Source organism: Galendromus occidentalis, unplaced genomic scaffold (assembly GCF_000255335.2).
Source record: "Galendromus occidentalis unplaced genomic scaffold, Mocc_1.1 scf7180000077451, whole genome shotgun sequence".
NCBI lineage: Eukaryota > Metazoa > Arthropoda > Arachnida > Mesostigmata > Phytoseiidae > Galendromus > Galendromus occidentalis.
This window is the reverse complement of record NW_003805439.1, coordinates 82,827-104,457: the sequence shown is the minus strand read 5'-3', so window position 1 is coordinate 104,457 and position 21,631 is coordinate 82,827. Positions and strand designations below refer to the sequence as shown.

The 21,631-nt window shown below is 50.2% G+C and overlaps 4 protein-coding genes across 4 annotated transcripts; 2 read left to right on the top strand and 2 right to left on the bottom strand.

Annotated features, from left to right (window-relative positions):
- Positions 1-158: 158 nt before the first annotated feature.
- On the bottom strand, positions 159-2,011 carry LOC100906068 (chitinase-3-like protein 1). Its single transcript, XM_003743778.1, has 7 exons — positions 1,824-2,011; positions 1,627-1,737; positions 1,258-1,500; positions 943-1,130; positions 707-816; positions 466-591; positions 159-359 (listed from the first exon to the last, which is right to left on the bottom strand). Exons 1-7 carry the CDS (start codon positions 2,009-2,011, stop codon positions 159-161), a joined length of 1,167 nt encoding a protein of 388 aa, XP_003743826.1.
- A 2,760-nt stretch (positions 2,012-4,771) lies between these two features.
- On the top strand, positions 4,772-7,554 carry LOC100905921 (insulin-degrading enzyme-like 1, peroxisomal). The gene is made up of 2 exons (XM_003743777.1): positions 4,772-5,710; positions 5,800-7,554. The coding sequence occupies exons 1-2, from the start codon at positions 4,772-4,774 to the stop codon at positions 7,552-7,554; spliced, it is 2,694 nt and encodes an 897-aa protein (XP_003743825.1).
- A 1,464-nt stretch (positions 7,555-9,018) lies between these two features.
- Positions 9,019-11,597, top strand: LOC114828248 (uncharacterized). Its single transcript, XM_029111583.1, has 6 exons — positions 9,019-9,210; positions 9,416-9,709; positions 9,846-9,926; positions 10,027-10,113; positions 10,611-10,718; positions 11,448-11,597. Exons 1-6 carry the CDS (start codon positions 9,019-9,021, stop codon positions 11,595-11,597), a joined length of 912 nt encoding a protein of 303 aa, XP_028967416.1.
- A 1,283-nt stretch (positions 11,598-12,880) lies between these two features.
- Positions 12,881-21,379, bottom strand: LOC100905774 (anoctamin-4). Its single transcript, XM_029111582.1, has 15 exons — positions 21,275-21,379; positions 20,528-20,661; positions 19,721-19,883; positions 19,401-19,476; positions 18,424-18,547; positions 18,158-18,324; positions 17,955-18,037; positions 17,691-17,828; positions 17,362-17,556; positions 17,212-17,248; positions 16,885-16,996; positions 15,267-15,416; positions 14,518-14,854; positions 14,224-14,390; positions 12,881-13,017 (listed from the first exon to the last, which is right to left on the bottom strand). The coding sequence occupies exons 1-15, from the start codon at positions 21,377-21,379 to the stop codon at positions 13,011-13,013; spliced, it is 1,995 nt and encodes a 664-aa protein (XP_028967415.1). The 3' UTR covers positions 12,881-13,010.
- Between the last annotated feature and the right edge of the window lie 252 nt (positions 21,380-21,631).

Below are 21,631 nucleotides of genomic sequence, written 5' to 3'. Positions count from 1 at the left end.
ATCCCTGCTCTGACAATGCTATCTATGTACTAATGAGCTACGACTCTCTTGCGATTCGCTCGAGTTTTCTTTCCAATGAGACACCTTTTAAATGGGGACACTCAATCAGCAGGCTGTCTGTTTATTGAATCGGAAGAGCTTCCCCCTTTCATCAACTTTCACCGGGATCCATTCGGGGATTCCTCCAGCGTGGCGATGGCGACTTGACTCAGGGGGAAACCGTTTGAGCGGTCACTAGCCTGGACTAGACAATCTTCCAATCCGTCGGAGCAATTCAGAGCGCAATTGCCGAAAGGATCGTCAGCGTTCAGACTGAATATCATGATTCCCCCGAAGCCTTCTCTCGTCGCGAACTCGACCTGGGGATGTCAGCGAGGGATCATCTTCAAGATTCCGATTCCTTTCCCGTATTGATAGTCCCGGATAGAATAATGCGATTTAGCGACGGAATCCCAAAGATCTCACCTTCTCTACCACGCTTCGAATATTGTCATACGAAATCCATGTTCCATTTCCATCGCTCGCATAGGGCACCCTCGACCGCTCATCAAAGTGGTTCCCCTCAGGATATTGCGTGGTAATCCGGCAGATCTGAAATGGTTCGCAGGAGGTTCGGAGCGGTGAGGACGAAAATCTGAGCGGATAAATTGATTTTTCGACTTGAGATCTTACGAAAGAACGGACGAAGTTAGAATGCGACACTTACCTCATCGTAGTTGAGATTGGCACCCAATCGGGAATATCCTTTTATGGGGGCCAAGGGTGACGTTCTGAGCGGGTCACTCAGCTCGTATGCGACCCCGTAGGTTGGAATTCCTAAAATCAATCCAAGCGAGTGAACAAAAAGCTGGAGATTGAGTTGGGGATGTCGAGCGGGTCTAGACCGTGGGAAATGCGATTAATTCCGGGACAATCCAGGCAAATGATGTTGTTTGACATTACCGAGTAGGAGCATGCTGGCTGGAAGTCCGAGATTGACCCAGTTCCTCATCGAGGTCGACACCGAGAAGAGCCTCAAGGGACTCAGAAAACTGCCCTGACCATAGAGAGCGTTATGGAAAGTAGCTATTGGATGCCAGCTGCTGTATAGGGCTAGGTCATAGGTCATCACGTTGAAGAACGTGCAAGTTCTGGAAGGAATGCGAATCAGACGGGGACGAATATCGACAAGGACGCCCAGGGCGGTGCGAACGATGGCACCCAATAAGACTGATATGAGAATGAATTCATTATCGAGCCTATTGACTCCATACTGACTCTTTGAGAACGCTAGCGTTGTAGGCAGCGGTGAGTGTCACCGGACCGGGTAAGGCGACGCTGAGATCGAGACGTTTGACATCTGCGGATGACTCTTCAGCCGTCAAATTGTCGAATACATGTCGCGTTTCCCGCAGTAAACGGTTGAGATCATCTTGTTGATGGAATGAGGGGAACTCCCAATCGTAATCCACACCATCGAGCCCGGTAAAACGAACAATCTCGACCAGAGATGCTAGGAAGCTTCGGATGGAGAAAGAAAATAATATTCTAGGGCTCATATCGACAGTCTGTGTTTCTTTTTCAACAAATTCAAATCAAATATAGACGAATATTCCCCCCGTCGGGCTCTCTACAAAGGCTTCCTACCTTTTGAGATTCACGAGCTTACTGCTCATTTCGTCGAAGTTGCGGTCTCCTCCTCCACCACCGATTGAGAGCATGACTCTCCGCTTTGGCGTTTTAATTTCACGTACGAGTCTGCAGGAATGTGGTGATATCGAAAAACGATACTTCTGAAAATTCGCTCTCGGATTCCGGATCTCGATTCTTTCATATGAACTCACCCCCGTAGACCATCCTCCCCACCGACATCGCTTAGGTTGACTTTGGAATCAGCGCTAACGGTAGCGAATCCAACTATAATATGTGAGCAGCCCACTTTTCGGAGTGTATCATCATCGAGGGAGGATACCCGATGATCGTAACGATAGTAGCACGAGATTCCTGAGATAGGGGAACCGAAAGCTGTCATCTCGTCGCCCTTCAGTGAGATCCGGTAGTACTTCGGAATCAGAGAGAGAGCCTGAACGCTGCGTCTTTCGAAACAAAATAAAAATCCTTACTGTGAGCGTCCGCGAATACGACGGAAGAAAAGAGCCAAACTGCGAGCAACGGGAACATTCTCCTGCAGAGAAACATTTGCATCGATGTTGATTCCAGTAGTCTGGTTCTCGCGGTCGACTATCAGCATTGGGGGAGGAATCGCTCTCAAATCCGAGCTTATATCTAGGTCTGAATCGGCGTCATCGAAGAGGACATAATCAAAATTCACTCTCCACATTCACTCAGCCTCTGGGGTGGACGATTCTTCTGCTTTCTGGGGATTCCGATGCGCATTCTGCGAGTGCCACCTCCGGGATGCCGTCATTACCTACATATATTCGGTCCAGGTGAACATCGAATTGCCTATAAGTGTCAGATCTAGTATCTCCATGGGATTGCCCATCAGCTGTACTAGATCGGGCTCATCCCGGGCTGACGCTCTCGATCTCGTGAATGGCAAGGCGCCTCTCCGGCTGAGATCTCCGAAAGCGACGGATGTGGGCCCTGCGCTTCAGCCCAAGGCTGAATGCCCCTGAGGATCCTGCGCGGCACATTGTGTCGAGAGCTCGTATCGCCGGAACTTCGAGCACGGATTATTTCCTATGCCCAGAGCTGGCTGAAGGTGATATTGTCTCACCGAAAAAGCTGATTGGATCCCGATCGGTTACCTAAGGACAGCTGGAAGTTCCAAGAGTCAAGGAAAGTATTAGATACCCACCAACGAAGCATCGGGTACGCAGCACGCACCCACACTCGGGCGCCCTCGACGGTATCCGGTACGCACGCACCCATGGCGTGCATGAAGGAAGCTCTTCCAAGCTACATAATAAGTAGAGCTTCTTCAAGTGAAAATAATTCTCACAGCGACGGCTCCGTAAATGAGACTTGGAATGGACCACGGATCGAAAGCATTTCCACACCATCCGATGGCCATCTCATGGAAATTTTTGAACGTCTTAACGCGCTCAATGCGATTCGAATCACTCTGACGGGAATGCTTCTCTCAAGCTCCGAGCTCCTTAATTAGGGGGATATCATCCAGGCGGCTCTCATCTGGACCCGGATGCGCGTATCTCCCGAATGCTAATGCCCGGGAATCGCTGGTGTTGGAAGCTGCTGCTGCTGCTTCTCTTGTGCCACGACCTCCATGACTTGAGGAGTTGAATGCCTTTTCTCGGAGTTGCAGCCCCCGATATGTTTCGACAGGAGGCGGAGTGATCAACCCAAGGCGTAGAATTCGCTTTCTCTAGTCACTGGGCGGATGCATGGACCCGCGACCTGCTCCGAGAAGTCCAGCGTGGTTTCTCGATATCCGGGTGTGCCCTCTCTCTATCGTTCGTAGACAGATTCGCTGTTGGGATGCATTCGCTGGGTTCGAGCGAGATCAGGAAGTTCCGCGATAGGCGCTATGGCGTCTGACAAGGCACTCAGAATGAACTCTAATCAGTCATCAGGGACATCGCGTCGGAGTTCATTCAAGAGTCCAAGCCCATGAGCCTCAATTCCCGATCCCGAAAGCATGTAGCTTTCCTCGGCCACTGGGTTCTGCATCAGTTATACGAGGGAACTCGAAGAGAGAGCGAGAGAGCTCGTGAAAATTCATCAAACCTGCAGGACTTCTTTGACAGATGATTTTCCACGCGAGAACTGAATGTAACGAATCTCATTCTGGTTCACAGAACTAGTGTGCGAGCGTTCTTGTCTCAATCACCGGAGTTGATTCAGAATGTAGCGATCGGCAGACGTCGCGTCGACTTCGACGCGCCGCAGTAGCGACAACGGAGAAGTAGTCGCCGTCGTTGTCGTGAGGGTGACTGCCCCCATTTCGCTTCTTTCTGGGCACAAACGATATTCCTTATGGTTTGGTCGCGATTTTTGTCCGCGGAGATCAGCTCAGCTATCCATTGAATTTCTCACCGCTGAGCGAAACGAAAGAAAACTTCTCCGGCGCAAGAGTCGTTGCTTTTGTTCAGCTCGTTTGCGACTTCTGGACACCGAGCTGTGGAAGCTGGACAAACGTAAGATGCGTGGAATCCATCGGCTCGTTTCCACACGTGAGAACTCCAATGACATCTCAGGATGGAAATGCACGTCGGATGGGTCTCCAGGATCTGCGAATCAGCTCAGCCGCATCGGCTCGATAAGATTTCCTAGGTCGGTACTTCTCTGCGAAAGGGAGAAGACGTATATTCCTAAACAGACCCATTCAAAGATATTACTCGAAATTACTTCAATTCTCTCGTGGCGAGCGGCTGGTCGCGGGAGGGCGTCCCCATCCGGCTCGAAAAAGTTTCTTCAATGTCCGAGTCGAGGACACTCAGTATGCGTGGCGCGTTTTGGCGGGGACCAGCGCTAGGAGATCGCGCCGTCTTGAAAGCAAGGGTCGAAGCACCGGTCCGATTTGACAGATTGGTAAAGTCTCCCTTTCCCCGCTATTGAAGTCGATCCGGGGAGCCAGAAGATGGAGACAGCGTGAAAAAGCATCAGTAGCAGCCTTCAGATCATGAGCAGCATCGACAGCCGCAGCGACATCGAAAGAGTGAGGTACTCAAGCCGGAGGAAAGGGTCCAAACGGGACGAATGAACGACCGAACGAACGAACGGACAGAAGACCACCGAACGGATGGATGGCTGACTGACAACAACGGAGAGACGTCAACGTCCGTCAAACTTCGTTCACGCACACGCGATGGGATCCGTGAAGGAAGATGACCGGCATATCCAGCAATCTTCGATTTCCTGCCCCCGAGTGTGCGAAATCGAGACATCAAGTGACCCGGAAGGATACCGAGTTCGGAGAGTGGATTTCAACGAGCATTTCAAATGCTTGGTTTCAACAGAACCGGATCAGCTTTTGGCGCGACTGACGTGGTGCATAGATTCGGGATTGGCGGATGGTGCCAGAGAGGTTGCTTCGTTCCAGCAGGCGCTTTTCTCGTCGGACAAATTTCGACGTTTCGAGGATTTCATCCGCCTGAATAACGGCGCGCTCGATCCGCCGATACTGTGCGTGGACTTCACAATCATCGGTTTCGAGGTTCACATATCGGCGCTGTCTTTGGCCGCAGCAAAATTCGCCGAGATTCTTGCCGCAATGGACTTGGCAGATGTCGACGGCCGGACCATCACAATCGAGAACAGTTCGGCATCAAGTCCAGAGAATGAGACTCTAGCCGCCCTTGTCGGGAAAGAGCACCGATTCGCCAGGCTGCTGAGCTTCCTCAACAGACCGATTTCCCTGAGCCGTAATGGCTTGAGTGAGCGGATAAGTCAGTTGATGCCGACTCGGAGAAAGGTTCTGATTGTTAGAGGTGCTCAAGACGTCGATCAACTCATCAGGATAGCACAGAAATTCGTATCGCTTGTCAAGTGTCCGAAGCCCGTCATCGATCTCGCTGGGAAGAGAGAAGATCCAATGACCGCGCCAGATATCGAGAACATTAAGAAAATGGTCGTGATTTGTTCGAGTGCAATGCCCAGACTTGTCGTCACATGGCTTCTGCCAGGACCAGATGCGAACGATTATCGGTGTAAGCCACTCAACTACTTGGCCTATTTGGTGCAACAAGAGTATTGTGGCGGCTTATTACATCAACTCCGAGAGCAGGATCTCGCCAGTCACATTCAGGTCGGTGTCCGGCATAGAAAGACACTCCGGGAGGGTTTCCGGACGATAGCCTAGACGACCGTCGGAGTATAAGTCGCTTTTTATTCCAGGTCGTCGTTCCAGAAGATAGCGTTGAAATCAACAAGCATTGGAGTGTCTTCCGCGTCATTTTCATGCTCACGTCAAGAGGAGTTCTATTCAAGGAACGGATACTCGCCGCTCTCTTCGATTATTTAAGTCACATCCAGAGAGACGACATTCTCGAGTGGATATATGGGGAGGCAGCGATGAGCTGCCGACTAAAAAGCGAGTACGATTCTCAACCGTATCTCCGCAGTCGGAAAACGCTGTGCAGAGCCATATTGAATCACGCACCGGAAGATTGCTTCGACAGATCTCATCTCATGTTGGAATTCGATCCTCAGCTTATAAGCTCGACGATTTCGCGTCTTTCGAGATCAGCCTTTAACGTCATTCTTGAGGGCGATTTCGACGTGTCCGATTTCCCGGACGCCGAAGCTCATCCAAGCGTGGGGCTCATAATGGATATGCCTATCATAGATCGAGGGTCGGGGAAATGGTCATTCACGAGATACGAACCTAACGAGTTGATGCCCCGGAAGCTCGAGATCCGTCGCGAACAGCGTTTCGTCGAGAATTATCCAAATGTCATCTCCAAGTCAGGATCGCATCGGTTGTGGTATCAGTTCCGGGACTTGAACTCACCGAAAGTCTTCTGCTTCCTGAATTTCGTCGGGGAGCCTGTAAGCTCCGCTAAATGGTTTGTGTCCGCAGAGCTTGCATGTGCCCTCTTGGAGCGAGAGTTGCTCACTCGCCGGTCCGCTGAGGCCGGCATCGATTTACAGGGTGCGGTTACAAGCTCTGGAATCTCGATCTCAATTGATGCTGCTAACGAATCACTGGACACATTCATGGGGTGCGTGGTTCGGCGCATCCGAAGCACCGAAATTTCACCGAAGCTTTTCAGCGAGTGTCATGCCGATATGATCGAGAGCTATCGTCTGCGAACCACTAACGCGGGACTGGCTGAGAACATGTTTGAACAAATGCACAGCGGCGAGTTGGACCTGCACAAGAAAATTGCGGCCGCCGAAGCATTGCAGGCAGAAGACATAGCGAACGTCCGCAGAGACATGAGCGGACGTCTCTTCAGAGATTGTTTCATCTTCGGTAATTATAGCTCAGATGATGCCCTTCAGACGGGACAAGTAATCGATGAACTCGGTTCGGATCCTCGGTTTCCGCCTCCGAAGGCTGCCCCGCTTGAAAACCCGCGTTTTGAAGATCGGTTTCATCCGGGAAGTCTCTCGGATCGAAAAGCGATATTCTTGCTTTACTATCAGTGGAAAGGAATAAGCGACGTGAGAAACGCTTTTTTCCTGGAAATTCTGACGGATTTCTTCAATTCGCGAATCCGTATCGGCGATTGTGCTGTTTACTGCATGCCAAGATCTCGCAATGAGGAAAGCACGGGGTTCACCGTCGAGCTCGCCTGTGATAAAGAAAGTTTGGATCGTAATCGCGTGCTGCTGGAGAGAACACTTATTCAACTTGTTACTGAATTCTCCGACGATCAAGATGAGATCGCTCAAGCTTTCTCGTCGGGGAAGAAGCGTTTCAAAAGATGCCGCGAAGCAACGATCACATCGAAATGCTCTCTCATGGCGAGAGAAGCTCGAGCTCACTTCACCGAAATCGTGAACGCGACTTATCGTTTCGGAAAGTGCTTTGAAATCGAAAATGCTGCTAATAGTCTCGAGTCGGGGGTGTTCTATAATTGGATACAAGAAGCCATCGCCAGCGGTTGCCTGAGACAACCCGCATGTCGTGTACGAGTCGGATAGAGACTCTGAGTTATTGTATCAGGATTTGACAAATAAATTGCGTTGACGCGAACAGAGTAGTTCCGTCTTCTTCCGGATTCGAGCGTCATCTGTCTGATCGAAGAGACTCTACCTGGGTTGCTATGCGGAGGGTTTGAGACGAACATCGAAATGAGGCTTGGGCATGTGAGGCTCAAATAACTTGGGCACAGGTAGCGTTACATTTAGGGATCGGATACAACATCGAAATCTGAGCAAAACTCCCAAAACTCCTCCGAGGAGCTCGATGCGTCCTGTGTGAGGATTGATCCCGTCTATGAGGCTCACAGGCATAGTTTAGAATCGAAGATTTTCAGTGCATGCCGGACCTCGAACGTAGTTGACCAAAGCTTTTCCTCACGGTAGGACTCACAGGTGCGGAGGACGAGTGTCCACTTCACGGGACATGATGGTTCTTCCTCTTGACTTGTGGATAAGTCGAGCGGCGAGTCGAGAACTGCATGTTCATATCCCGTGTCTACTGCGTCTGCCAGTACACCTGACGAACGACGACGCAGCTGACGATTTAGAGGATCGAGCTCTTGATGGGAATGGGAAGCGTCGGCGATAACTTGCGAGGGACCGAATACGACCAATTGGAGGGCATCGAAAGGCAGCGGAGGGAACAGTTGCGCGAGAAACAAATCATTTCGACAGCAGATTCGAATAGATCGCCTGTCGTAGGAGTATCAGTTGTGCATTTCTTTGATATTGCCCAACAGAGGGAGTCGCGTTTAATCGAACTTCACCGAAGACACAATCCCAGGCGTACTTCTCGCTTGGAGGAAGCAAGGTCAACGTCGTTCTCCGATGAAAGGGAGAAAACAAGAAGCCAAACCCGATCCCGGGAATTCGTCCCACCTCTAAGGGCGAGCATCATTCCAAAGCATTCTCATGCTGCATCAAGGCACGCTTACTATGACGAATATTCGCGACGGAACTCCGCCCTCCTCGCTGGGAAGTTTCCTAGGCCATCTCCCAAGAAGGATGGTACAAGTCACATTTTTGGTTCGGAGCGTTCTAAAGTACGCAGGATATTGCGCATGGCGGCTTCAAGGCTAGGAGCGTGGTCGCGAGCATTATCGCCGTGCTCTGATGAACCCTCGTCCGAACACACAATGCTTGGGAAAGTAGGCACATGACACGAGCTTCAAGCAAGCGCTCCGCTTGCCTCCTTATTGCGCGATCTGGAACATCGTGGCTTGAAAAATGCGTTGGAGCATCGCAGCTTGAAAAATGCATTGGAGCACCGCAGCTTGAAAAATGCATTGGAACACCCAGGCTTGAAAAATGAATACTGTGCCCGTTTGGACGAACATCAACAACTAGTCGCTGGGCACATATATCATAGAGAACTTGAACTACCATGTTGGATCTCTACTAGTTTTTCTAAATAAACTTGTAATCTCCAACGACTCCCAGCCCCGCGGGGGCTCTCGTGGAACTATGAATATTGCCGTTTCCTGCTACGATACCGATCGCGCCTTGAATGAATGTGAATGCCGTGATCCATTGAAATTCTATGCTATTGAGGCGCTCCTGACGAAATCCTCGAAGCCGGCTACACCGCGACCTCCACCAACCCATTATGTTCGGGCGATCGTCAAGGAGCGCATCTTCGACACGATACTCGGAGAGGTTCTACGCCTCTGCCGAGATATCCTTAAGGAAGTTCGAGTTCCGATATCTACCATATCAGCCATGTACTGAAGTTGATTCCAGTACTCCAAATTTTGCAATCGAGTGCGTCGACAGTACGGAAGAAAATTTGACGCCTTATGGCCGAAGGCTTAATTCACTTTTCAAGCTGAGCGTTTAGGGATAGAAACAATTGGTTTTCCAGGAAGTGAAATTTGTTCATCAAAGAGCTATGCAGTCGGTCAGCGTCGGCAGGAGAGCCCAGCTGCAGGCCACGCCTCGACGACTGATGATATTCTGCGAGGGTCACCATGGGAACGAAAACACCGTCCTACTGGAGCGTGCTGGCCTACGGAGTACCATCAAGACGCGCCTCATACATGTAGCTTTCGTACTCGTACGGTTCCTTTCTGGAAGTTTCATGGAGACAGGTGTCAGCGTCGTTGAGAGGAATCGAATCAAAAAGATTGGAATTATACTGAAGGGCACCCCCAAATTGGTGAGTTTCTCCGGCTATCCGGCATGGTTCCTCATGACTCATGATGTTGCTGTAAATTGAGCTCTTGCTCTAGCCTCGTGGCTCGCCGCCCATGAGGAAGATGCTAAGGCTCACGGATAACCGAAGGATATCCCAGGTCGTCGTATATGAGCGTGATAGAAGGTTCCGTAGGAGATCAATGCCAGTCAGAGGTATTTACCGGAACAGCGATCTGAAGGTATGAATTTCCCACGAGAGCGTAAGCAATGTCCTGCGAGTGTAGTTTTCTAAGATCGAGAGTGTCATCGGATGAGTTCAGGTTCTTGAATCCACTCTAGATCATCACGGCCGAGCTGTCGAAAAAACATGATGTCCTCGGGGAACTACAAAGTCTACAAATCGAGAAGTTACTTTCCATAGTGCAGGTGAGTTCGAGTGTTTCCTGTGCGGAGGAACATTCTCTGGCGTATCTAGCGTTCGTGGCGCCTGGGGCGGAAACTGTCTGGCGCCCCCCTACTTCGGAAATGATATACCCACATAAATATTTCACGCTCTGCAATATTCTGGGATGACGTTCACGGGATATCGTTCCCCGGAAGCCGAATTTGAGAATAGCGTCTACACTCGAAGCTGTGCCCAGAGCGCGTGCACCCTGTCCCCTCTTCTCCGCCATCCTTCCGCCACTGTAGACGACTAAGGAAATCGTTGATCTCTTGATCAGTACACAGCCCTTTGGGGAGAATTCGGGGTGGCGACAATGGCCATCGATTCGGATTACTGTATCCAGAACGTCGTATGAAACAGGAACTCACAAAAGGGGCAATCTCGTCCGGTTCTGGGGCGGGGAAACCCCGGTTCCCCCTCCGCGGGAATTGCTCTCAATATCAACTTGCTGGAATCAAGATGGTCTGTGTTTTCGCAGGAGACGGTCCGAGGGAGCTCGGTGAAGGATGCGATCGCCTTTGCCACAAAAAAGTACTCTCTCGATCCAGAGGAAGATCTCAATGTACTCGACGATAAGGCTCTCGAAGTGAGTATAAGCGGAAGACCATGACGACGACCATCTCTCAATATCCGGTTGAAGGAGGCTTCCGTCTTGGCGGAAGTCGGCGATCGAGTACCTGGCGCATGATGGACCCATCGAGGCGGAGAGCTCACGTAGAGATGACCTCGTAGGCCTCGATATCATGAATATTGTTACGACTTCCTTCTGGGCGCCTATCAATAGAAGTTCATTCGCGCAGAGGTAAATCATAAGAGAATTTCGGCGTATCTTCTCGCCTTTCGATCCCCTCTCCGGGGGACGTCTCTCATCTCGCGTCTCGACCGACGATCTTCTTGGGAGCCCTCGGAAGCCCAGCTCTGACTTCTCGGCTCCGTCACCGGAGGCTCCAGGCTTGCCGTAGAGCCTTCGAGCAACATCGGCAGTCAAAGTGCGTGCTCGGGTTTTCCCTTTCTGTATAGATTCGAGACACTTGGAACTTTGAACGAGCCTCTGCAAGTCTTTGGAGCCGTAGACATAAAGTCCGACGCTTACACTGATCTGTTCACCCGACGACATTACCCTCAGTCATTGACGGCCCGGCAGGAAGATGGGACAAGCACCAAACATTCGTGTCTCGCTGTCTGGAATGCTGACGTATCCGATAATTGAGCTCTCTCTCTCTCTCTCTCGGAATCAAGATCTGATGCTTTTCTCGAGAGGAGTTCGGTGCCGCGCATGACTCCAAAAACTACGTTGAGTTTCTGATCTTTCCAGGTGAAGAAAGAGTTGATGTCTTCGAGCTTCCAGAAAAACTCTGTGAAGCCAGGGGATCCAAATTTCAAATATGATGTTGAAGTCGACTTCAACACCTTCGAAACTTCCGCTGGCTGGGATAGCGACAGCGACGAAGTTGTCGATTTCTGAGAGGCGAAATCAAATAAAATACGACGAGAGACCTAGTGCATAACAGGTTTATAGTCTGTGATAAATTGGCCTGTTCGATCCCCTCAATGACCGAAGGCTCTCTCGCTGGAACTCCCTTTAGTGCCACGCGCGCCTCCCATTTCAAATCTCAGTGCCAGAGCGAGCCCCGATTTCGGAACGATATGTCGGGCGATTAGTAATCTGGAAACGTGCGAGCGGTTCCATGTTTGGGCATAGGGCATCTCTAACAGATCCTGTCAATGCGTGGCTCTCTCTTCTCCCGGGAAACAAAGGGAAAGTCGAGGCGTATGACGATTTCAGACACGTCCATGTCATGAAGTCATTGTTGTTGTTATCTTTCTCCTCATCGTTTCGGTCTTACTCCATCCTTGGGATGCCAGATGACTGTCGAGAAGTATACCACTACTGGGAAGCGTCCTATACGAAGAGCGACGGCACAATATTTCACGAAAAGTCTCATTGTTCCGAGGCGCGCCCCATAGGCCCGTCGGAGCTCATTCAGAATTCAGAAGTGCCCGTCGGCCGAAGAGTCCTCGAGCTTGCAATCAAGGAAGGCCTCTGAGGACGGCAGTTTTGAGGTTTGACAAATGAATTACTCAGAAAAGAACGGATCAGGGAATCGCCCTCTGCGCAACATAGCCCCAGCGGCATTCCATCCACCGTCATGCAGCCCCGGAAGCTTTAATTTTCTGTCGGATTCAGAGCGCAGCGGGTTCCAGAGATCGTCTTCTGTCGCCTTCTATGTCTGTAGGTACATTAACTTCTGAGCTTCGCCATCACTTTGAGTGTGGGAACGATGGAATTAAGCCCGACGCTACCCTCTTGGATGTAAAAAGCTAAAATTGAGTTCCGAGCTGCCGAGGGAGACACTCGCGAGACTCCTGAGCAGACGAGGGTCCGTCAATTTCTGTCCATTGTAGAAGACATGTCGGCTCGACAATTTCGTTTAAAATTCAGAAATCTGTCCCTGTGACCCCCCCTCCTCCGCTGTGAGCGAGGAAGACTCAGGGGAAAATTCGATCAAAGCAACCATGGCCGAATTCTGCCACAGCGGGTCGTGCGGAAAAAAGGAGACCGGTTCCGTCCTGGAGATGTGATTCGCAAGTTTCAAATTCAAGTTTCACTGGTATTGACATGCGGATGGATAAGAGGTCTCTGGTCGTGGCAATGGCCTGAAATATCCAGGCGATGCGCTTCCTGGATTTCAGCTTACGAAGACGATACGCGATCTTGGTCGTACGATATGCGTGCTGATCATGTTTCCTCTGCTGCGACCTAGATCAGCTTTCATGAAGAGTTCCTGCGTTAGTATCTGTTCTTTCTTGGTGCGGATTTTCACGTCCTCTGACACGTAGGGGATCGCCGATGAAACGAGTAGAGCCAGTAGAAAAATTATGTGCTGAAATATCACGAATGGAAGGAATATTTAAAAAATCGGCTGCACTCCAAGGGCGGAAACATTCTGATCAGAGTCACGCAGCTAGCCGATGCATTATTCGGAACACCAGGGACATTCAATAAGGAAACCCGCGAAATTCCTGCTGCTTTGGGGCAATGCACTGAATTCGCGCTGACTCACTTCAGCGAGGAGCCACAGGTGGCGCCACCGTCAACGAAGGCGACCGTGCGAAATGATTTCGAATTGACCGGAGAGAATTCCCTTTCACGCCTGATGCTGAATACATCAGAGAGGGGTAATCAGAGGAACTATCTCTCTTGAGGACTTATGGGAGGCCACCTGCAGTGAGACGATCCCAAAACAACGGAAGAACCTCACCTCGAAAACCACAACGAAAGCGAGCCTCCCAACGGACACCCTCCAATATTCCTTCGAGAATCCGTAGCTCGCCGATCCGGCCGATGGGGCTTCCCGATAATCCACATACCTGAAAACGGATGAATGACCTACTGTTCCCAAGCGAGTCTGTGAGCCGAGCGGGAATCGCTATCGGTGACCTTCGCGCGCTTCGCGATCTCGCCTGATACGGACAACATGAGCGGGGTGCCGGAAGGGGGAATAGGAGCAGCCGGCCTATGCCCCGCATCGGGCGTTTATTTGAGCGCGATAAGAGCAAGAATATTCCGAAGTTGTCTCTCGAGCATTTGTCGAGCTTTCAATCATCCTCGGATACGTATCCTCAACGATAATCAACGGTTCCCGAGTCCACCGGGTCACACCGAGGGGCTTCGATGAGACCATATGTTTCACTTCCGGCGAGTGGAATAAGCTAGCGCTCAAAGCCCTCGGAGAGGTCGACGGCTCTCGAGATCCGCTTGCCCCGAGGCGTCTCCACTCACAACGCAATCTCTTCACATTCACAAGTATGCCGAGCGGCCCCAGTAACGCGGAGCCGGGGAGTCTGGATTCATCGTCGAGTTTGTAAGGGAGCACGACAAAACTACACCAGGCTCATCTGTGTTGAAAGTGGGTCGAGTCAAGGTTTTTGGAGCAGTCGGAAGAGTACCTAGTGACTGGTGTCAATACCAGAGCTCATTCAGCATCGAATCAACATCAGGATTACCCCACGGCCAAGCGGGAGTAATCGGAGTCGATCACGAGGTTTTCTCTCGCTCTAGACCAGAACGAATAAGGGTGTCGGCTTACCAGCAATCAGTGATGCTTGCGTTGTTTTGGAGTACATCTGGTTTCTTCGGATAATCAGCCACGGCGAACCGTGAAAGCGTAGAGTTGACATAGCCGTCGAGAGAACCGTGGTCCAGTCGGTACATGGCCCTCGGGATGAACTCCGTGGTGAACGCGATGAAAAACGCCTGCAAAGCACTTGGAATTTGATACAATAATACAATAGGAGAGAGACAGGCTCCTCAAATCCTGAATCCTGAATGGTCATCGGGACCGCTATCGATGAGAGAGTATAATAGTGCAATGGAGCCTCACGTTGAAAACGACGGCGCAAAGGGAAATTCCCTCGATGATTTTGTGCCAGACGCCGATGTTGCGCGCTGTCTGCGGTCGAGGTCTTCTCTGCTGCACGACGTATTTGTACGCATCGATACGAATTTCTATGATGTTGTTGAGCAGGGCGAAGAGGGGAGCCAGCGGGAAAGCGGCGACGAATAGCGTACAAAATCCGAACTGGAGAGCCATCTCGAGATATTCCTCGAACAAGGAGAGCATGGTCCACTCTTTGAGCTCGTAATCCATTTCCCAGCGAGTCAAAACCCGGCCTTTGCTCGCAGCTGTGCGTCGGTATTTCCACCATCTGAAGAACACTCTGCCGGAACAATTCGCAGAGGTACGTATAAGTCAACGATTGCGTAGGCGTATCGCGAAGGATGGTCTTCCGTACATGACTGCCGTCCTTCACGATGACGTATTGGGGAAAGCGGGTTTTATTTCGGGAACTCGGGAGAAAGTGAAGCATCAAAGGAGATGGATCAATTCGTTGTGTTTGTTTGTGCAGGAAAAATCAGTGGAGTCGGATTGAAGGTCGGCGGAATCAATATTCGGGGAGGGAGTTGCTGACAGAAAAATATCTGGGCCTTCTTATGTTCTAGAGCGAGAGCCAGATTCTCCGAATGACTGGCGCAGCCTAGCAGCCCGAGACTCGTTGCTTAACCACACCGCTGCTCCTCGGAAGCCAAAATGAAAGGACCCAATGGATAAACATATGGCTGTGTACTAACGGTGTCAAAAATTCCTGGACGTTGTTAACAATTTGCTTGCCAACCATTATGATGAACAGCTGGAGGAAAACTTCATATAGACAGCCCCCATCACACGTTTCCATGTCTGCGTCGAGAATCGACGCGGTCTGTCCAGGATGGCCCTGGAATCTAGAAGGAATAAGCTTATACCAGGGGTGTAACTATGAAACGAGAAAATCCGATAGAGGGCGTTAGCTCAAGCTGCAGTTTGAATTTTCGCGCCCGATCAATTGCGTTGTTTACATCGCATTCGCGGTCACACGAAATGGTCGATAGAGTTCGAAAATTGTGTTTCTAAATTTTTTGACACCCTGCCAAAAATGTCCCTCTACGAGCCCGAAAATCAGATTCTCAGGGCCTCGCTGCTTTCACTTGAAGAAGAGTGCATCAGAGGCACATTCTCTGCTTGTGGAAGCGTTCGGTGATCATGCGCTTAGCAAATCTCGTTGCTACGCGTGGTATGAGAACTTTTCGAAGGGAAACTTCGATTTGAAGAACGAACCCCGGGGGAGACCTCCAAAAAAGTTCCAGGATCAAGATTTGCAAGTTCTTCTCGATCAGAACAACACGCAAACTCAAAGTGAACTCGCAGAACAGCTGAAAGTTACTCGTGAAGCGATTTCCATAAGACTCAAGAAAATGGGAAAGATCTCAAAGCTCGGCAGATGGGTGCCACACGAACTCAGTGAACGACAGAAAGAGGTGCGATTGACAGTCTGTCGGGAACTGCTCTCGAGATACAAAAACAAGTCGTTTCTGTATCGTATCATCACTAGTGATGAAAAATGGATATACTACGATAATCCTGGACGCAAAAGATCGTGGGTCAGTCCCGGAGAACCAGCAGAGAAGTCAGTGAGAAGGAATCGCTTCGGAAAGAAGACCATGCTCTGTGTGTGGTGGGATCAAAGAGGAGTGATCTATCATGAGCTGCTAAAACCCGGTGAAACTGTTGATACTGCCCGTTACCAACAGCAGTTAATCGATCTGAACCGTGCGGTCAAAAGAAAAACGACCAAATTGGGACCAAGTTCGGAATCGCTTCATTTTGCTCCACGACAACGCTCCGTGTCACACCTCGAAGCCGACGCAGGAAACTTTGAGCGCTTTGAACTGGGAAGTTCTGACACACCCTGCCTATTCTCCAGACTTGGCCCCCTCAGATTATTATCTCTTCGCATCAATGAGCCACGCTTTGAATAATCAGCGGTTCACCGATTTTGAAGAAGTCGAAAAATGGGTGGTCGGATGGTTCGATTCGAAAAATGAAGCCTTTTATCACAAGGGCATCCACAACCTGCCAGAAAGGTGGTCGAAGTGTATATCTAATCAGGGAGCCTACTTCGAATAAATTACGAGTTGTACTTTTTTTTTAAAAAATTTTCCTTTTCTGAAAAATTTTCTCGTTTCATATTTACACCCCTGGTATGATACGCAGTTCGAGGCATGAGGCTCGTCGCTGTCGCTATCCGTGACGTCATTTCCTTCCGTTGCGGATCACTTCTCCCCCTTTTCAATTCCTCCTCGAACTTTTTTTCATTATCATCCCGAATGCGACTCGGAGTGAGCACATATGGATTTTCTCGTGAATACGAACCTGCCCTTGAGGAATGCGATGTAGAAGAGACCGATATAATGATTTACGGATTGAAACAGGAACATTTTAACCGTATAACTGTTTTCGAAATCGGATATGGTTCGCTGGCGTTCTGGAAACAATGAGGTTCTACTCGTGAGCCATGAATTGGTCGCAAGGGAACAAAAGGCGTGTTTTCTAGCCTTTGGCAACGCGGACTCCGAGCCTTGAGCTTATCGACGCTAGGCCTCGGAGTTTTCTGAACTCCGAAATCGAATTCTCCGATCAGAGTCGACTGGAGGTGGAATGCCCTCCGCTACGAGTGGGGGTGGGTACTTATGTACGTACCCATATGCGTGAGACCTCGAGCTATTTTCTCGTAGACCTGGAAGGAATTCCCGATCAGAAGCCGCCGCAAAGAAATGATGATCGATGGAATTCAAACATAGGATAAATGTTGCGTCAGAGCGGAGGAGCTCGAGGCAGCGGGGAACTCACGAAACTCAGCAACCAGATGCAGATCAGATTCACTAGTGAAGCCGTTGCGGACGCAACTGCCTTCGACGAAAGTACGGGATTTTGTAGAGCAGAACTTAGTTCATCTCTTCCCTCTTTCGTATGTCTATTCAGCATCTGCTCCATCACAGACCGATAGACTATGATCCCGAAAACTGCGACGAAAACGAGGAATATCTGAAATTCAATTCACATCGTGACTCTCATTCGTTCCATCGCGGAACGGTGATTCCGGGCCTTCTTTTCATCCTCATCCCGGAGTGCGCTATGCAGCATCACGTAATGAGGGGGCAGTTCCCCGAGTAAATTACCATAAAAATGACAACGGACGCCGCACTCAGTGTCCTAGCGACACGTTCCCAGAGGGGGATGTAGGGTTCGTAATCCATGGTCACAGGATTCAGTCGGTAGATTGCCGCTGTTGCTTCCAGATCTGGATTGATTTCCTCCTAGGGGACATCGGCAAGCCCAGTTTTTATGGAACTGTTCAGCGCTCAGCTCGAATGTCTCGTCTCGCAGAGAGGAAGAGCTTCGGGATGAAATGAAAAACCGCTGCATCGGAGCACGAAACATACCTGACCCATTTCGTCCTCGGGTACCGCCCACTCAAAAACGAGGGTCGATTCTCGTTTCTTCCATAATTTGATGAAGATCCGAGCTGAAATCGGAGATAGAACTATTTTGCCGGATCGTTCTCGAGGAATGCTCCCGGGTGAGGACGCAGTGCTCTTCGAACTTGGATGTTCGATCGATATCTGCAAAATTCGAAACGACGAACCCCAAACGCTCATGAAAATCGAGAATATCACAGCGCCCGTGTTGTCGAAGAAAGCGTTCACTTTTATCGACGCGCATAAATCCTGTCGCAGAGTGAGCAGTTTGCAGGAAAGACAGTTGGGACACATTATGACAGTGTCAGAAAACTTGTTCTCACACGTGTCATGTCTGAAAAACAAGAAGCTTCATGTACTCGGGAATTAGTGTATAAATTCCACCGATGACCAGCACTATCCCGAATTCCGGTTCGTTCCCGCGACGACTCACATTGGCACTGAGGTGTATAATTCCACAAAACCGTGCAGGCAGACGAAGATGCCAAGTACGGCTGGAGGGAGAAGAGCTGACGTGTAGAAGCCCAACCAGGCGAAGTAAAAGCCTGTTTTCTCACCTGCACCAATGGATGTGAGAGTGAATAATTCGTCGGATCATATCATTCTGATCCATCGGTAAAGAAATCTCATGGCTCTCTGCAGTATCCGATGTCCCTCTCATTCATTCTCGAGGATGTTCTCTGATCATCCACGCGTCATTCTGCCACTCCGGTCTATAAGTTATCAGGTTATATACCCGACGTATCTGCGGTCTGATCACTGATCAGGGGCGGTCCCTTCCTCAGCATCGGAAAGGTCGCCAGTGATTCGCTCTTCCCGCGAAAGGGTACAGCTTTACACCTGCTCTTTCATGGAATGCAGACCGGCGAAGTTCTGTCTTGGTTATTATATTATGTCTCGTCTTAGAAAGTTCCCGTTTGAGGAATTCCAAGACGGGGTTTGAGGCTCTTCTAAAGATCCTAGAGTCTTTCGCTGTAAGAGGGCCGAAAACAGAGCTTTTCCCGAATTCCGATCCCAACCAGCGGGATCATTCAAGTTCATTGCGAGGGTTCCGGATCGCAGGATTCCACGATACGTGGGAAAGTGAGGCGTTGCTGGGATTCTGTTGCGTAGCTGGCTGAGAAGGCTCCTGGGTGGGCTCAGGGAAATGCCGCCCCATCCGAATCCCCCGAACGCAATGCTCAAAAATGGTGCGTGCTGTTCGGCGGAAGTTTGCCCGAAAAAAATGGGGGTTACGGATTCCCGCAAACCACGTGGTCGATGGCGGAGGAAAGGATTCCCTCCAGATTGCTCGCTTCAATTGCAAGGAAATGATTCTTCAGCTCGATCCTCTACTCAGAGGAGACCGTCCCGAACACCAGTCTTGGAGCAAAATCGTGAGTTAGACATAAATCCTTTCCAGGGTCTCACCGAAATATCTTCTGATGAGATGTATGGGTTGATGCCGATACCATGCCGAGGGATGCGCCCATGCTCTATGTAGTATCTGTCGGTGAAGAGTAGAGATAGTTGGAATGAAATGGGGAGGATGGGAACGGGCTGAAAGTATTGCAATTCCGGAGGTATGGGCTCAGCCCTGCCGCTGAGAGAGACCCACCCTCCGCTCACTGAGCTCCTCTGAATCAGGCTCGTCGGAGTAGTTCAGCGATCCCTGCAGAATAAGAAGCTCCGAGTGACAACACCAACCGAGCCGGAACAGGCCCTGATTCATTGCTAGCTCTCTAGCTTACGTCGTGTAACGGATATGCTGCTTTGAATGTTCCGTCATTCAACAGGCCAGATATTCCTCTCATGTTCGGTGAGCTCCCGAAATAGGTTCTGATCATTACTTCCCACATTATACGACTCCTTTGAGCGGGACTGAAAAATGTCTCACGATCTCCGACGATGAATCTGTGTAATAGAAAAGGTGCTATGCATGAATATCGTGGTGAGATTGAGGTCCGATATCTCTCGCAAAAAGCACCAGAGCTTTCATCACGGTAGAAAGAATGATTGAATCAACGGAGGAGTCAGTCTCCGGCGGACTTCGGCGAGGCTCTCCTGTTCCAAATCTATGCGGCTCAATGCTTAAATCCGTAGCAAGTCATAGCTTTTCTCATAAAATGATGCATATGATGCCCAAGTCACTCGGTGGAGGGAAGACGGCTCTTTTCGAGGAGAACCCCGCAAGTTTCCCTCTCGACCGCTTCCGGAACCGATCAGACAAGGAGGTGACCATCCGAATGAAGTTGGGTGTGACTGGAAGAATGGAGCTCAAATTCTCATTCCAAGTCCGATACGGTACGCGGTACCATTCCTGAGCTCCGTGTGACCGCTGGGAGCCGGTGATCCGGGACAGTGGGAGTGGAAACACCTCGCAGAATAATTTGCGCCTTTCACGAACGCTGAGCTGTTTCTCTAACATCCTCCGGACATCTCAAGATGCATGCGGGCCGATAACCGGCAATCACGCTGTTTCGAAGCCCAGCTTTCTGAGCACGGTCAGCCATAAGGAATCTCCCCGACTCCAAATAAAATGCGTCGGATCCACTCACAATGAGAGCTTATCGGAGGAAATCTTCGCTCGGTAATATTTCGTTTCTCGCGGTATCAATTTCCTGTCGTAGTCGAAGAATCTCCCTGCGAAACTCGACGTGTGTTCTGAGACATCGTCGTCCGCGTCTTCGTACTGCGAAATCGATAGAAACATCGGGATTAGACGGATGCATTCAAACACATGTCACTCTCCGGAAGTGATTCCGCACTCCGGTCTGCCGGGAATTTAAAATTCTCTAGAAACGATCTCTAAGGCTGCCGCATGAGGAGAAAAATAGAGCTCCCGACACACACCCATGGAGAGTCGCTTTCGACGAGTCTCGTTCCCAAAACCGTAGTAGCAGCACTGTGTAAGCCCAGGAGGACGGAGTCCGTTCCCACGGCCAGCGAAGGCTTCACAGAGGAAAGTCCCGAGTTAATATTTGACCGTGTCTTCACACACTCACTCAGAATTGAGAAGTCCCATCCGCGTCAACCAACTTTCCTTGTTTCACGTTACCTGCGGAGCCAGAGTTGGAAGGCTTCTGTTCCCAGCGGCTTCGAGGTGGATCATAGGAAGTTTTCCCAGACGTTCTCGTTTCTCCAAGAAAAAACAGAATATTTTTAGCCCTCCGTCTGTTTCTTGTGAGTTTCCAGAAGTAATTTACGAGATTGAATAATGCTCGCTCGCTCGCTCTCGCTGTTCGCGTCCCGTACGTGTCGTGCAATCACTCCATCGATCACTGACATCGAGGAAGTCATAGATCAAGCGGATTTACCTTGACGGGCATCCTGAAGCCAAGAAGTTCAGCATAGCACAGCAACAGCTCCCAACTCGCATGTAGCTTCACAAAGGCTACGCTTGAGTCCATGAAGCCTTCCGAAGGGATCTGCGGCGAACACGGGAACATAATAGAAACTTCCCCGAGAGTTCAAGTTCCGCCTCACGGCTTGTGCGGGGAATACATGCTTCGATAATAATCTATCATTCAAACGTGTAAGGTTCATTGCCACCCACCGCTGGAGGTTCCGCTTCGAAGCTGACACCTTCGCTTTCAAGGTTTTTCAGGAAAGTTTTTCTTTTGACCTCAGCTTCTTCCGTGCCCTGCTCCACGTAAGCCAAC